This window comes from Eschscholzia californica, unplaced genomic scaffold (genome assembly GCF_041429995.1).
Source record: "Eschscholzia californica isolate CP2 unplaced genomic scaffold, dmEscCali1.0.p SCAF_4, whole genome shotgun sequence".
Lineage (NCBI taxonomy): Eukaryota > Viridiplantae > Streptophyta > Magnoliopsida > Ranunculales > Papaveraceae > Eschscholzia > Eschscholzia californica.
In genome coordinates this window covers 30,587,537-30,602,542 of record NW_028238461.1, presented here as the reverse complement: position 1 = coordinate 30,602,542, position 15,006 = coordinate 30,587,537, and the positions used below count along the sequence as shown (strand labels likewise).

Here is a 15,006-nt window from a genome sequence, read left to right as displayed (position 1 = left end):
ATAGGTTTCACTTAGTCCCTGAGGAACAAACCGGTCTTACCGGAAATTATTACAACTTGACACCCGTGCACTTGCGGGTGTAGACCTATTTAAGGAAACTTTCTAGGCCCATCACGGCCGCTTGGAGTCGTATGGCTTTTGCGAGGGTTTGTATTGAGGTAGAATTAGGAAAAAAGCTTCCTATCAACTTTCCAGTGGAAATAGGTGGCGTTATTTGTGATTATATTGATGTGGAGTACCCTTGGAAGCCACTTTATTGCAAAAATTGTCATGTTTTGGGATATATTCTCTCTAAGTGTCCTAAGATAGTTACGGAGCCTAAGGTGAAGCAAGTTTGGGTGCCTAAGGGGAAGGGAAATGTTAGTGAGAAGGTTGCTTCTATGGAGTGTGATGATGGAGTGGTTCCTCCAAATCTAAAGGAGGTTCCAGTAGAGGGTGACATGGTTATTGAGACGAGTGCTCCTATGGAGACTACCATACCTGTTGAGTTGACGGCTTTGGTCCAGTCTATGAGTTCTACCGTTGTGGTTGGGTCTGATGAGGGGTGGCAAGATGTCAAGAGCAAGAATGTGGCGAAGCGAAAGGGAAGGTCTAGTGGGCCCTCTTCTCCTGATGATAGGCATAAGAAGGTGAGTACTCATGTTGATACCTCACAGTGGTTAGTCCTTGTTGATAAGGATGAGTTTGGGTGTAAAATGGTTGAAGGTTCCGGTTTAGTAGGTGCAAAGAGGGATGAGGGGGGTCGGCTGGCGCAAGTAGCGGTGCATGATGATAGGCCTTCTATTCTGCCTGCGTATGATGATGGTATTGCTTCTTGTCATCAATTTAAGGCTACTCGTAGTCTTGATTTTGGTAAGATGAAGGCTAGTGATGGTGATATTCTTGCTTCAAATAATGTCTCTATTATAGCTTCGCGACTTGCTTCAGTTGGTTTGAATGTTAAGAAATTTGAAGCTAAGATTTCTCAAACTAAGAGAATGGTCTGCGGGGTTGCCAGTGTTCCGCCTAATGATTAGGTGGATTTGATCTTGATTTTGTTTTTATTATATATGAGATATAGCCTTAGGGTTTAGAGGGCATGACTTGAGCACCTTGTTGGTGTTAGATTTTTACTCTTTATTTTTTTGATGTAGTGGGCGTGAAGCCTATCTTTTCTTTGTTTGGGTTCAGGTTTCCCTTCAGCCTGCTGATTTATGCAAAAAAAAAAAAAACTTCTGTTTTCAGAAAATATCCAGCACCTTCTTTGTTCTTCTCAAATCAATCATCCGCTTTAATTCTTTCCTTCTTTCTTTTATTTCTCTATCAAATTAGCAATCACCACTGATCTTCCCGGATTTATCAAATATATCCAGTCCCTTTCACTTGAATATTATTTCTAGCCAAGAAGGTAAGAAAAATACTATCAAGAATAATCATATCATCTCTCTCGGTTCTTTCCATTTTCAATGAAGCTCCAGCTATATCACCTTTTGTGTCTCCATTCTCTTCTTTCCATTAACTCTCTCGCAAATAAATCCAGAATATTAGATAGAGGTGAGGAAATTGGAAAGAGAATGGGATTTCCCATTAATTTGGGAAAAGAATGAGTGGGACAGGTGGGTCTTTCCAATTGGGTCTCGAATTCCCTAACTAATTCATGTGAAATTTGCATAGTTGGCTAGTGGGGCTTGCAATCTTCTGTAACAAGGATTACCAAGTTGGGCGTGTATCACTAGGGGAGACCGTCGGATAAAAGCTTATCATCCTGTGCGGCTCTTGAACCATCAGATCTTCGCGGGCCTTATTTTTATCTTGTGTCACATCACATGGAGCCATTAGCTACGTAAATACCAAAGGGCGCCCGCGTTTGCCGAAAACTATACCGACAATTTCATCTTGTCGTTATTGATTCACGCCACTTGTCTCTAGAGAGATCCGTTTTGACCTTTGGTCCAGATTTGGATCCAAACTTTGACTAGCTATAATTCTCCCATCCGAAGTCCGACCGGACTTCCGTTTTTGTCGTTGGGTTCGTCTTGGACTCTACTTTCATCCAAGTACCACAATTGACCAAAATATCCAGCCAACTTTTATCTCCAAATGACCAGAATACCCTTAGTATGCATTTTTCCCATTTTTATCTGTTTATCGTGCACAATTCTTCAAAAGGCACCTGAGAAAGAAAAACAAGAAAATCATCAGAGTAACAGCTCGAAATAGACTAACTAGCCCGAGTTAAGAGATTCAGATGGGACATTTTCATGTCTCATCAAATAGCATGTTGGTATATTGGGCAACGGTGTTTGTTATTCCCAAAAGAGTTATGAATGATATCAATGTCTTCAGTAAGTTTCTGTGGTCTAGGAAGATATGGGGTGTAAGAGAGCTCCTATTGGCTGGGAAAGCCTATGTTACCCTACTGGTGAAGGGGGTTTTGGTTTTTATAATATCGAGGTGTTGTTCGAGGCGTCGAATCTTCGACATATATGGGATTTGGTTAGTGGTAAGACGACTCTGTGGCTGATTGGGTGAGAAAAAACCTTATCAAGGATCAGCATTTCTGGACTTTATCAGCTCCGAGTACTAGTTCTTGGTGTTGGCATCGGATTCTAGCCAACTGGTTGTCTGCTCAGCGACTCATTTGCACTTCTTTGAGGGATGGTCATAACACCAAATTCTGGACTGATTTATGGCATCCTCATGGACTTCTTTTTTATGCATTTGATGAGACGCATAGATATGATTCACATCTTCATTTAGGTGCACGGGTTTGAGCATCAAATTGATTTATTCCCTTAGAAGGATCCCATTCCTTCAGACCGAGGGAATATATCTTTCACGGACTACCTCCCAACAGGGGTATTGAGCATCAAATTGATTTATTACCTAGTGCACCTTTCCCAAATCGTCCTTCTTATAGATGCAATCCAAAAGAGGCTAAGGAGTTGCAGAAACAAGTGCAAGAGCTGATTGATCGAGGGTATGTCAGGGAGAGCATGAGTCCATGTTCCGTACCAGCTCTGCTTGTACCAAAGAAAGATGGTTCGATGAGAATGTGTGTAGACAATCGAGCTATTAACGAGATAACTATCAAGTATCGTTATCCTATACCCAGGTTGGATGACATGCTAGATGAGCTGAATGGATCAAAGGTATTCTCAGAAATTGACCTAAGGAGTGGATATCACCAAATCAGAATGAAGGAAGGTGATGAACGGAAGACTTCCTTCAAAACAAAAAGTGGATTGTTTGAATGGCTAGTCATGCCATTTGGATTATCTAGTGCACCCAACACTTTCATGGCTAGTCTACTGCAAAACTGAAGAAGAGCATGTTATACACCTCAGGGAAGTTTTCAAGGTGTTGAGAAGAAACAAGCTATATGCTAAGCCAGAGAAGAGTAAGTTCTTTACTTTTAGCATTGTGTTTCTTGGTTATATTGTTTCAGATAAGGGCATATCAGTTGATGAAAGCAAAGTTGAAGCTATAAGGAATTGGCAGTTCCGGCAACCCAATCTGATGAAAGAAGCTTTCATGGACTTGTATTATTCTATAAACGCTTTGTGAAAAATTTCAGCACTGTCGTGGCGCCAATAACTGAATGCTTGTAGAAAGACAAGTTCGAATTGAGCAGTGCTACCCAAAACGCATTTGAAGTGGTGAAACACAAGTTATGCGAAGCACCTATTTTAGCACTTCCAGATTTTAATCAAGTGTTTGAAGTTGAGTGTGATGATAGTGGAGTTGGTATAGGAGTTGTTCTTATCTAAGGATAACGTCCCATTACTTATTTCAGTGAGAAACTTCCAAGGGCACAGAAAAACTACTCAACCTATGGTAAGGAGTTTTATGCTATTGTGAGAGCTTTGACTCATTCAGAGCATTATTTAAGGCCAGGTCAGTTCGTTTTGCATTCTGACCATGAGGCACTGAAGTTCATAAACAACCACCACAGGTTGAACAACTGACATGCTAAATGGGTAGAATTCTACAATCCTTCTCATTTGTGTCAAAGTACAAGACTGGAAAAACGAATATTGTTGTTGATGCACTCTCAAGAAGGTATGCTTTAATCTCTGTTCTGGATTCTCGGATTATGGGATTCGATTTGTTGAAGACACTATATGATGAAGACTTTGACTTTGTTGAAGTCTATAATGAGTGCAAAAAGGGAGTTACAAATCAGTACCATTTGCAAGATGGATTTCTTTTTAAAGGAAACCAGCTCTGCGTGCCAAGAAGTTTTGTTCGGGAGTTGCTGATTTGTGAAGCACATGACGGAGGTCTTTCTGGTCATTTTGGGATTAACAAAACATTGGACATGCTTCAGGAGCATTTCTATTGGCCCAAGATGGTAAGAGATGTCCATTCAATCATAGAAAGGTGTGCCATGTGTCAAAGGATGAAAAGCCATTTCCAACCAGGTCTGTACACTCCTTTACCTGTTCCAATATAGCCCTGGGATGATGTGAGCATGGACTTCATTATGGGACTACCGAGAACTCAGAGGGGTAAAGATTCTATCATGGTGGTAGTTGATAGATTCAGCAAAATGGCCCATTTTATTCCTTGTCACAAGACTGATGATGCTAGTATGGTTGCTGACTTGTATTTTAAGGAGGTTGTAAGCCTTCCTGGTATTCCTAAGACCATTGTTTCTGGTCGTGATTCGAAGTTTCTGAGCTATTTCTGGAAGACCTTGAGGAGATTACTTGGTACTAAGCTCCTTTTTAGTACTTCTTGTCATCCACAAACTGATGGTCAAACAGAGGTGACAAATAGAACCTTAACTACTCTTTTGAGAGGCTTGATAAAGAAGAACTTGAAGGAATGGGATCTGAATCTAGCTCAGACTGAGTTTGCTTATAGTAGGTCCATAAGCTACACGACAAAACGTTTACCTTTTGAGACTGTGTATGGTCTTAATCCACTTAATCCTATAGATCTGATTTCAATACCTTTGGGGTTTAAGGCAGACTTTGAAGCAAAAGAAAGGGTAACTACAATGAAGAAGCTTCACGAGGATGTTCGAGCAGAAATTGAAAGGTCCAATGAGAAGTACAAGAAAAAGGCCAACAAAAACAGACGTGCTAAGTCCTTTGAACCAGGTAATCTGGTCTGGTTACACCTAAAAAAGGAGAGGTTTCCAAACAAGCGCAAGTTGAAGCTGATGCCAAGGGCAGAGGGTCCTTTTAAGATACTTGAGAAGTTTGGTGATAACGCTTACAAACTAGAGCTTCCAAGTGACTATGGTGTTTCGGGTACTTTCAATGTGGGTGATCTTTCTCCATACATTGAAGACGAAGAGCTATCAGATTTGAGGACAAATCCTTTCCAACCCGGAGAGTCTGATGCGGGAGCACCAGTGCTGAATCAGCCAAAGCTGGAGAAAACAGAGCTAGAATACGCAAACACGCCTATCAATGGGCTGAGCGTTACTTTTTTTTTATAATGATAAGCCGGAGAAGCCCGGACCGAATACAATGGAATCAGAAACCAAAAAAGACAGCAAAGAAATTAAATTACATCGTTTCATTAACCCCACCCTTTCCTCATTCTCACTGTCCCTCTAGAGTCCGCATTAACAATGTTGACTAATTCCACTGGCAGTTGACTAATATTCAAGTGAGTTACTCCCAGTCCGAGCTTCATCTTTGACAAGTAATCAACTGCTTGGTTTGCTTCTCTATAGACATAAAAAAACCCGAAAACTCCGAAATTGGCTCTTAAGCCTCGGAACTCTCTTCCATAAACGCCTCGCCCTCCATGGTAATTTCTGATCTGGTTTTGCAAGAAGTAACTTGATATTCATCGAGTCCAGACCAAGCTCAACTTCCTGCAACCCGGCACTAAGTGCTAACTCCAATCCCAACTCAACACCCTGCAGCTCATGTATAAAGATAGTCTGTCCATCAACCTGACCAGTAGCGGCTCTAACAACAATCCCCTCCGAATCTCGAATAATGGCACCATACCCCGCATCTTACATGAAGTATAGACCGGCTTCTGAAGAGAGATAGTAAGATTCCAACAATCGATGGTCCTACGATTCTCTTCGATATCTTCAAATCATCTGGTAACGGCGTTCAGCTTGATCCGCACTTCATCACAGATAGTATGGATAATCAGCCCCGACGACATGACTTTGCCTCTAAATACCCTGTTATTCCGCTCCTTCCAAATATGATAGACATAGGCATTTAAAAACAACCGACCCACCCGGGCAGCAATGGAAAGCCCACCAAAGTGACTAAGACACCACTGTAACTCCTTTTCCCAATCACCAACACTTACTCTCTGAAATCTCATCTTGCGTAATAGTGATTCCTATATTCTTTGTAACCGAACAGCCAAATAATAGGTGGAAATCTGTTTCTTCATCTCCCCCACAGAAAATACATATAGTGTCTATAACCATACCCCAACTAGCCAGAAGGGCTCTAGTTTTGAGGCGTCTTTGAAAAGAAAGCCGCGTGATGAAATAATGTTTGGGTATTCCACCCGGTGACCATACCAAGGAAGTCCAGCTTAGTCGACTCCCTCCGGGTCGAATTGCTTCACACGTCTCTTTGAGAGTAAACTCTCCATTCTAGTTGGGCATCCATATCACCTCATCTTTGAGAGTACTATCTACCACCACCTCTCTAGGCTCGACCGCGATAGTCCCTAACATGGCTGCAATATGAGTAGGAAAAACCCAGCCCGACTGCCCAATAAACTGAGAGGCCCGTGCATCTAAGTGTAGGTGAGAATCATATCTATACCCCTCGTCGAATACATCATAAAGAAGACCCCGAGGATGCCATAAGTTAGTCCAGAATGTAGTATCCTGGCCATCCCCCAAAGAAGTACACATGAGACGCTGAGCCGTGGGCTTACTGGCTGGAATCCGACGCCAACACCAAGAGTTGTTACTCGGGGCTGAAAGAGTCCAGAAATGCTGATCTTTGATAAGATTATTTCTCACCCAGTCAGCCCACAAGGTCCTCTTTCCACTAACCAAGTCCCATATATGGATGAGCGTTACTTTACTGAAGTTGGACCACTCAAATGGATAAATATAGTCTTTAAAGAAGGTTCTCGAAGATTTGAAGAGTCATTTTCGTATTTAGTAATCTGCATTAAATTTAGTCTCGTCTTTCCACATTCATGCATTTAAACTAGGTTGTTCCCAATGTATCTAGTTCCTATGCATGTAGATTAGCTTTTATAACTCCTTTTAATGTATTCTCCTCTATATAATGAGGCTTATTATCAATGGAAAAATCAGAAAACAAATTTGAGAAATTATAGAGTCTTTTGTGACTTTGGATTTGTTTAGATCATTTTCCTTTATCCTCTGGTTTTTGGAAGAGCCATTGGTGGTGGATTTCGAGCGTCTTTATCATCTGGTGGTGGAAACTTTATCCTGGTGCAGTGTTAGCTCAAACGGTTTCTTTATCACTTTGTGGTGGCAACTTTATCAAAGTGTGGTGATCCGGATCTTCGTAGTTACTTGTTAGTACCTTACCTTCACTCTGTATTCACACTTCCGGCGGAGCGCATCAGCAACTCCCATCTGCCTATTTTGAAGCTTAGCACAAAACCCTAGAGAGGAGATAGAATGAACCCGGTGTTGCGGTTTTGACGGCGGCGGCTATTCTTTTTCCGACACTTGTAGCTGGTGTTATCTTCTTGCCGACAACTTCATTGATCGTTTTCTGTTCCTATTTTCTTGGATTTTGGCTTCTTTTTTTGTGAATTCAAGAATCTCTTCGCCACTGTTGCGCTCCAGCCAGTGGTGGTGGAGATGAAGGGTCCCGTCCTAGTTCCTGGTGATAGTTCCTCTGGTCATTTTAGATCGGAGAAATCATCAGAACAGGTTCGATTTGTTGAGGGGACATTGAATTCAGGGTTTATGAGTAGAGGAGTCAGTGCTCTGTGTGCTCCGACGAGAGTTCCTGTCCAAGCTTCTTTTGCTGATGGATCTGAGAAGGGGGTTGATTCAGAGCTTCCTTCGAATCAATTTGTTGCTACTCCTGAGAGAGGTATGAATTATTCTCTTGATTGGACCAAACTCTTTGCTAAGAATCGACTTGCTGGTAGGAAACCTCTTGATTTTTGAGACCCTGTTCTAGTCAATGATAGGACTGTTATTTCTTCTTCGAATTATTTAGATAGGATTGAGGATTGTAAACGACTCATAATTGGTAATTTTTTTGGGAGTAAGTTGCCATTTATGGTTGTTAAAAGAACTTTGTTGAAGACTTGGAGGCCTAAAGGAGATGTTTCTTTTACTCTCCATGGTGATTCTGTTTATGTCATTAGAGTTGCCCTAGAGGAAGACAAACTTATGATATTAGACCATGAACCTATCTCAGTGGCTAAAAGGATCTTTATAGCTCGACCTTGGGCTCCATTTCTTGAGAAGGAGGTTATGAGGCTGAAGTCTATGCCTATTTAGGTTATTCTCAAGGGGGTTCCAATTCATCTTTGGCATGAAGAGGGGTTAGATGACATTACTAGTACTCTTGGGAAGCCTCTTTTCCTTGATGGTCCTACAACATCTGGTTTGAGGATGCCTTATGCTAGGGTTTGTGTGGAGATTCCTATGGATAGGGAGTTGCCTACTGCATTGGAGTTGTGTATTGATGGTGAGGATTTGGACATTGGCGTTGAGTATGCTTGGAAGCCAAGGTACTGTGTACACTGTTGTGAATTGGGGCATAGTTCTGGTTCTTGTCTTGAGGCTGCTAAGGCAAAGAAGGGGGTAGATGACAAAGTGGAGCATGTTCCCATGGAGAGTGATAAAGTTGTTGAGGTTGAAGTTGTGGTTCCTTCTCAAGCTTTAGAAGGAGAGCCTATGAAGGGTGTCAATGGTTCTACAGAGGGGTGGACTGAGGTGAAATATAAGGGTAGTATGAAGAGAAAGGGTAGAGATACAGAGGGTTATGAGGGGATTCCAGGTGGTATTGGGAAGAAGAATGTGGGGGTTGCTGCTGAAATGAATACTGTTAGGAGACTCTTAATGGGTGATGCTGGTAAATTACCTTTACAGGGTGTTGGGGTGAGTAGCAAAAGCAGGAATTTTGGTGGGAAGGAAGGGCAAATGCTTGTGAGACCTAATATGGTTGTTGAGGAGGCTAGTGACTGTCTTTTTGCTGGAGCAGTGCTTCATGAAGTTTATGTTAGTGGGGGTAATGGTGGTACAAAACCAATCTCAGGGCATTCCATGAGCAGTAAACCTATTATTTTAGGAGGCATGGAGAAGAAGATGTTATTAAGGCCTTTTATGGTTCATGAAGATGGTAGCAGTGTTCAAGGGATAGAGACCAGCTATTCAAGGATTGATGATGGAGGTAAGTTGTCCTTTGCCCAATCCACCATTGTTGAAAGTAATGTTTTGGCTTTTGAGGCTAAAATTTTGGGTAAAGGTTCTGGTCCCATGCCTAGTAAAGGACCTTCCCACAGTTTTAATGATTAATATGGGAGGATGGAATGTTAGAGGGATGAACCATCCTTCTAGAGCTAGGGAGGTTACTAGGTTTGCTAGAAGTAATAACTTGTGTGTTTGTAGTGTATTTGAGACCCATATAGATGTCGGGAAAAGTGTGAATGTTAGGCAGAGATTGCTGCCTACTTGAGATTGGATTCATAATTATGATTTTGATAGCTCTGGTAGAATCTGGGTGTTTTGGGACACAACTTCGGTCAAACTCTGCCTTATTGACAAGAGTGCTCAACATATTACTGTGATGGCCAATTTTGCTGATGGCAAAGCTTCCTTAATAAGCTTTGTTTATGCTAGTAATGATCCCTTGGTTAGGAAGGAGCTCTGGAGTTCTCTTAGCCATCTTGCTAACCTTCATCATTGTCCTTGAGGTGAGGGATAAGATAGGTGGATCTGTTGTGAGGGATGGCAGTATGGTGGATTTCAGGGATTTTGTTCATGAGGCATGTCTTTTTTATTGATCTTATATAGGCTGTGAGTACACTTGGTCCAACAAGCAAGTAGGTAGTGGTGCTGTGGCTGAGAAATTGGACAGAATTCTAGTGAATATTGATTGGGTAGCTATGTGCCCTGATGCTAAGGCTGAGTTTTTTAATCCCTTGATTTCTGATCATTCTCCCTTTGTTCTCTCCTTATTTGAGGGGCTGGCTGCAGGGCCTAGATCTTTCAAATTTTTCAATGCTTAGACTCAAGATGAAGAATTTCAGGGTATTGTTAGTAAGGCTTGGGTCTTACTAGTGTGTGGTAATCCTATGTTTAAGCTTGTGTGCAGGTTGAAGAATGTGAAGAAGGCCTTGGCTAAGTGGAAGAAGGTGAGATTTGCTGGGTGTGGTTCTCAGGTGCAGGAAGCTAGGCATGTTATGGAGCAGCTTCAAACCAGGTTGCAGAAGGAACCTCTTGATATGAATATCAGGGAACAGGAGAAGTCTGTTGTGGCTTCTTACTCTAAACTTGCTGACATGGAGGAATCCATGGTGAGACAGAAATCCAGAGTGCAGAAGATTGATGTGGGTAATCAAAATACCAAATTCTTTCATAACTCCATGAAAGAGATGAGATCAAGGAATAATATTCCTTTCTTATACAATGAAGATGGTGTGAAACTGGTCCAAGTTCATGATGTGGCTTCTGAATGTGTGGATTTTTATAGCAAGTAGTTTGGTACCTCTCAGGCCATTGTTGATGGGTTAAGTTTACTTGACTCTATTACTTTTGATAGGTATGCTACTGATGAGCAAGCTGCTGATCTTAGTGCCATGGTTACTAGGGATGAGGTGGTCTATGCACTTTCCACCATTCGTATTGATAAGGCTCCTGGGCCAGATGGATTTTCTGCTTTGTTCTTCAAGGAATGTTGGAAAATTGTTGGGGATGATGTGGTGGAGGCTATTAATAGATTCTTCAAGACTGGGAAGCTTCTAGGGGAGGTAAATTCCACTCTACTTTCTCTTGTGCCTAAGGTTCCTGGTGCTTCTAAGATGACTGAATTCAGACCTATTTCATGTTGTAATGTCATCTACAAATGTATAACTAAGATCCTGACTATTAGAATGAAGAATACTATTAGCTGCCTTGTTAGCCCTTGTCAATCTGCTTTTATTTCTAGAAGGGCTATCCAGGACAATATTTTATTAGCTCATGAGCTCACTAGGAATTATCACAGAACTAAAGGTCCTCCTAGATGTGCAATTAAGATTGACTTGCAGAAAGCTTATGATACTATTGAATGGAATGCTCTCCTAAAAATCATGGAAAAGTTTGGGTTTCCAGATAAGTTTATTCAATGGGTTAATGTTTGTATTTCTTCTCCTAGGTTTGTCAGATACGTGATCTGATGAATGAAACCCTATTAAGTGAACTTGGAATATTTATTATCAAAAATCCCTGGTCCAGGTCATTGCATGGACAACAATGACTCACGAAGACTAGCACGGGAGTCGATGGGTTAGCGCAGTTTCATGGGCTATAGGAATAGTATATTCTATTCGACTACGTGGGTGTATAAAAGGTTTATACACTGGATAACCCTCAAATGAGAAGTACATCATTCGTGATGAACGTCAATACTTCTCATAAAGACAATTGGAGAGATTCCTCAAAAACATGAGTGCTCCACTCATCTTATGTAAGGAATGCCTGACTTTGGTTCCGTTAAACGCCGCGCCGTAAAAGGAGGTTATAAAGACGGATACTGGGAAGGACAGGATAGACATGAAGTTAAGTGGGAGCGCAAGAATGGATTGTGTCACCCTAATCACATTAGGTACAAAGTGTCTCAAGGCCACTTGATGAGTAGCAACTGAAAATGCGTGGCCGCGCTCAAACGGATTAAAAGTTAATCGTTTGTCTTTTACAGTTGTACTCGGATATCAAGAAAGTCTGAATGATGTGACGTATCAGATGGGATACTAAATTGACACGGGAATCGAGGCATTGCACTTGTTCTAAGTCCAAGTGGGAGTCTGAAGGAGTTGAAGGAGATGTCCTTCGACCAAGGTGACAATGCGAACAATTTGTCGGATAGGACAATTGATGTGGAAGATCATCAAGTCCGATTGATTTAGGGATCGTAGAGTTGTAGCTAGAGACCAACTACGATCGTCGAATTACGAAGTAATTCGCGGCTAACTTCGATCGGATCCTACAACGGGTTACACATAAGAGTGACAAATTGATCTAGGATATGACTAGTGGGAGTGAGATATAATCATGGGAGTGTCCCATAAACATATCTCATAGGCCTAAAAAGGAATTAGGCAAAGATAGTACAAAAAGGCCAAAAACAGGGTTTTTGGGCCTAGACCGGTTCGGGTACTTCTAGGACTCGGATTGGGCTGAATTTTGGAGGGTTAGTTGCTGATATAATAAACATTATATCTGCCAATTTTCGTGGTGTTTGGACACTTCCTCCTTAGGGAATTGAGAAAATACCAATAGTTGCTATTTTCGACTATTTCCCTAAATCTTATTCTAAAGGGTGTTTTAGGAAACCTAAAAGGAGGTGGATTCTTATTAGGGTTCTATATAAACACTCTTAGGGCAGAGAATAAGGTGTGGAGTTTCTCTCTAAGCTTTCTTACTCTACCACATCAAGTAGAGAGGAGAAAGTGAGCTAATTCCCATTAACTATCAATCTAGTCAAAGAAGAAGGTGTTCTTCTTTTCCAACCACCATTGGTGTGCTAGCTATACAACAAGGTGGGAGATCAAATTGATTGCTCGTGTCCCAAGTAGAGGAGCTACAATTGAAGCTCTTGGTCTTCTTCAATCAATTCAACTAGTTCGAGGGAAAAGCGATTAAGGTAATCTACTATCTCCATTAGATTAATTACTAGTTTTGCATGTGATCCTGGGAATACTAGTGTAGACATTAGATGTCATATTTCCGCTATAAACACTAGTAGAAGGGTGTAAATCCCTACAGTGGCGTCAGAGCCTCTTGCTATTAACTAGTTTTTGCTAAGAATCGAACTAATTTATATGCTTGATAGTTTGAAAATTGAGTTTATAAAAGTATTTTAAAAGGTGTTTTAAAAGGTATTTTTAACTCATAATTTGATAGGATTCAATAAATTTTCAAATTGAGAATCACATTGATGATTAAAAGTGTTTTAAAAGTCTCAATTTGATTGAATTTCAAACTAATCCATGCTTGATTAAATTGATAGTTATGTTTAAAAAGATTTTAAAACATAAAATTTGATTAATTTTGAATTGGATTCAAAGATTTTTCAAAATTGATTTCAAAATTGTTCTTTGAAAAATTTCAAAAACCTAGATTTTGATCCAAAATTGGTTTGATTAAGAGTTGTTTTTAAGTTTTAGAAACTTTTGAAAAACAAAATTTTGGAATTTTAGAAGTGTTCTAAAAAGAGTAGTTTTGACTTTAGGAAGCTCTCAAAACAAATTTGGAAAATTTAAAAGTTTCTAAAAGTTTTAAAATTTTTTTAGAAGTGTTCTAAAAGGAATTTCAAAAATTTAAGAAAAGTTTTAAAATTGGAAAATAGCAACTTAGAGTTGCATAAGAAAAAAAAAAAAAAAAATTTTCTTTTTGGAAACTAGGGTTTTGAAAAACCCTAGTGTCCGGCCAGGAAGCCTCCTGGCCGGACCAGAAGCTCCTGGATGCGTCCTCTGGACGCGTCCAGAGCAGCTGCTGAGACGCGTCTTGAAGACGCGACCAGCAGCTGCGACAGAAGCTTCTGGACGCGTCTTTGAGACGCGTCCAGAGCAGCTACTAAGGACGCGTCTTCAAGACGCGACCAACAGCTGCGAAGGAGCTTCCTGGACGCGTCTAGGACGCGTCCAGAGCACTCGACCAGACGCGTCTTGGAGACGCGTCTGGGAGGTTCTGGGTGTCTCGGACTAGTCCGAGATACCTAGTGCTGGTCCGGTCCAGTACCAGACACGTCTAGGACGCGTCTGGTACATGGACTAGCGTCCTGGCTCCGGCCAGGACGAGCCCAGGCCTTGATAGGCCTCGGCCAGGACATGCCGGCCCTATGGGCCGTGCTATGTCCGGACCTTGTCCGAGCCCTTTTTGGGCTTGGGCCGGGACTTGTCTAGGACTTGTCCCGGGCTTTTTCGAGGCTTTTCGGACCACGAAAAGGGACCATCATTCGAGTGGGAGTTTTTGCCAAATTTTTTTTTCCGATTCCAACCAAATAATTCCAAAATCAATCCGGGCCATCCAATAGCCCAAAACGGATTTCTCTTTAAATTGATTTATGAAATCATTAAGAATCGAACCAATATTTTTTCCGAAATTGACCCGGGCTTTCTCGAGCCCAAAACGGAGTTTTTCTTAAAGATGAGTTTAGAAATCATAAAAGATAAAACCGGAAAGCACCATTAGTAGAATTCTTCGAATTTAGACTTAAGGTCCGTAATGTGACATGTGATGTCAACAAAAGTATCTCCCAAGATAATCATGCATATATAATTCTTAGCCTTGATATATTATATGATTGCATGTGATGTGAATGCGGGAAACTAGTATGGCCATAGATTTATTTCTTTATTCTTGTTTTAAGCACGGATGGGTGCATGCTTTGTAATTAATTTTAATTTCAAGTTTATACGATCTGCGAATCGTTAGAGTCTTGTAATTAGAGTTTAGGGTCTATGAGTCCATTGAAGAAACTCGAGGATGAAATCCAAAGGCGAGTGGGAGAAATCAATGGAGGTTCAAAGATGGCGATCTAAGACGAACCAAAAGGCGAAACAAGAAGAAAACCAAGGGTGATTAGATCTTCTAGGTTAGGGGCCATACTAGGATCCATGTCTGCTTGATTTACTTTCTCGCGCGCATTTACTTACTTATTTACGCTTTATGTCGTGGATGTTAGTTAGGCTAAATAGTTCACTATAACAAACGCCAGACTAGTGTAAAAGTCCCCAAAAGTAATCTTGAGTAATCGCCTATCCAGATTAAGACACTCGTTGCGCCCTTGTTCGAGGAAGGTGGGTCGGCCTTCGCAGAGTACCTCCTCTACCTTGGGACAATGCGGGTAGGTCTATAGAAGAAGCCTACACGTCTAA

General features: G+C 41.2%; 1 protein-coding gene and 1 pseudogene across 1 annotated transcript; both read left to right on the top strand.

The window, feature by feature from the left end:
• The first annotated feature begins 2,349 nt into the window (after positions 1 to 2,349).
• LOC147544111 (uncharacterized) lies at positions 2,350 to 4,435 on the top strand (annotated as a pseudogene).
• Positions 4,436 to 7,768: 3,333 nt separating this feature from the next.
• Positions 7,769 to 11,304, top strand: LOC147544110 (uncharacterized). Its single transcript, XM_086635627.1, has 6 exons — positions 7,769 to 8,006; positions 8,097 to 8,392; positions 8,435 to 9,317; positions 9,941 to 10,055; positions 10,242 to 10,622; positions 10,689 to 11,304. Exons 1-6 carry the CDS (start codon positions 7,769 to 7,771, stop codon positions 11,302 to 11,304), a joined length of 2,529 nt encoding a protein of 842 aa, XP_086491753.1.
• Positions 11,305 to 15,006: the final 3,702 nt, after the last annotated feature.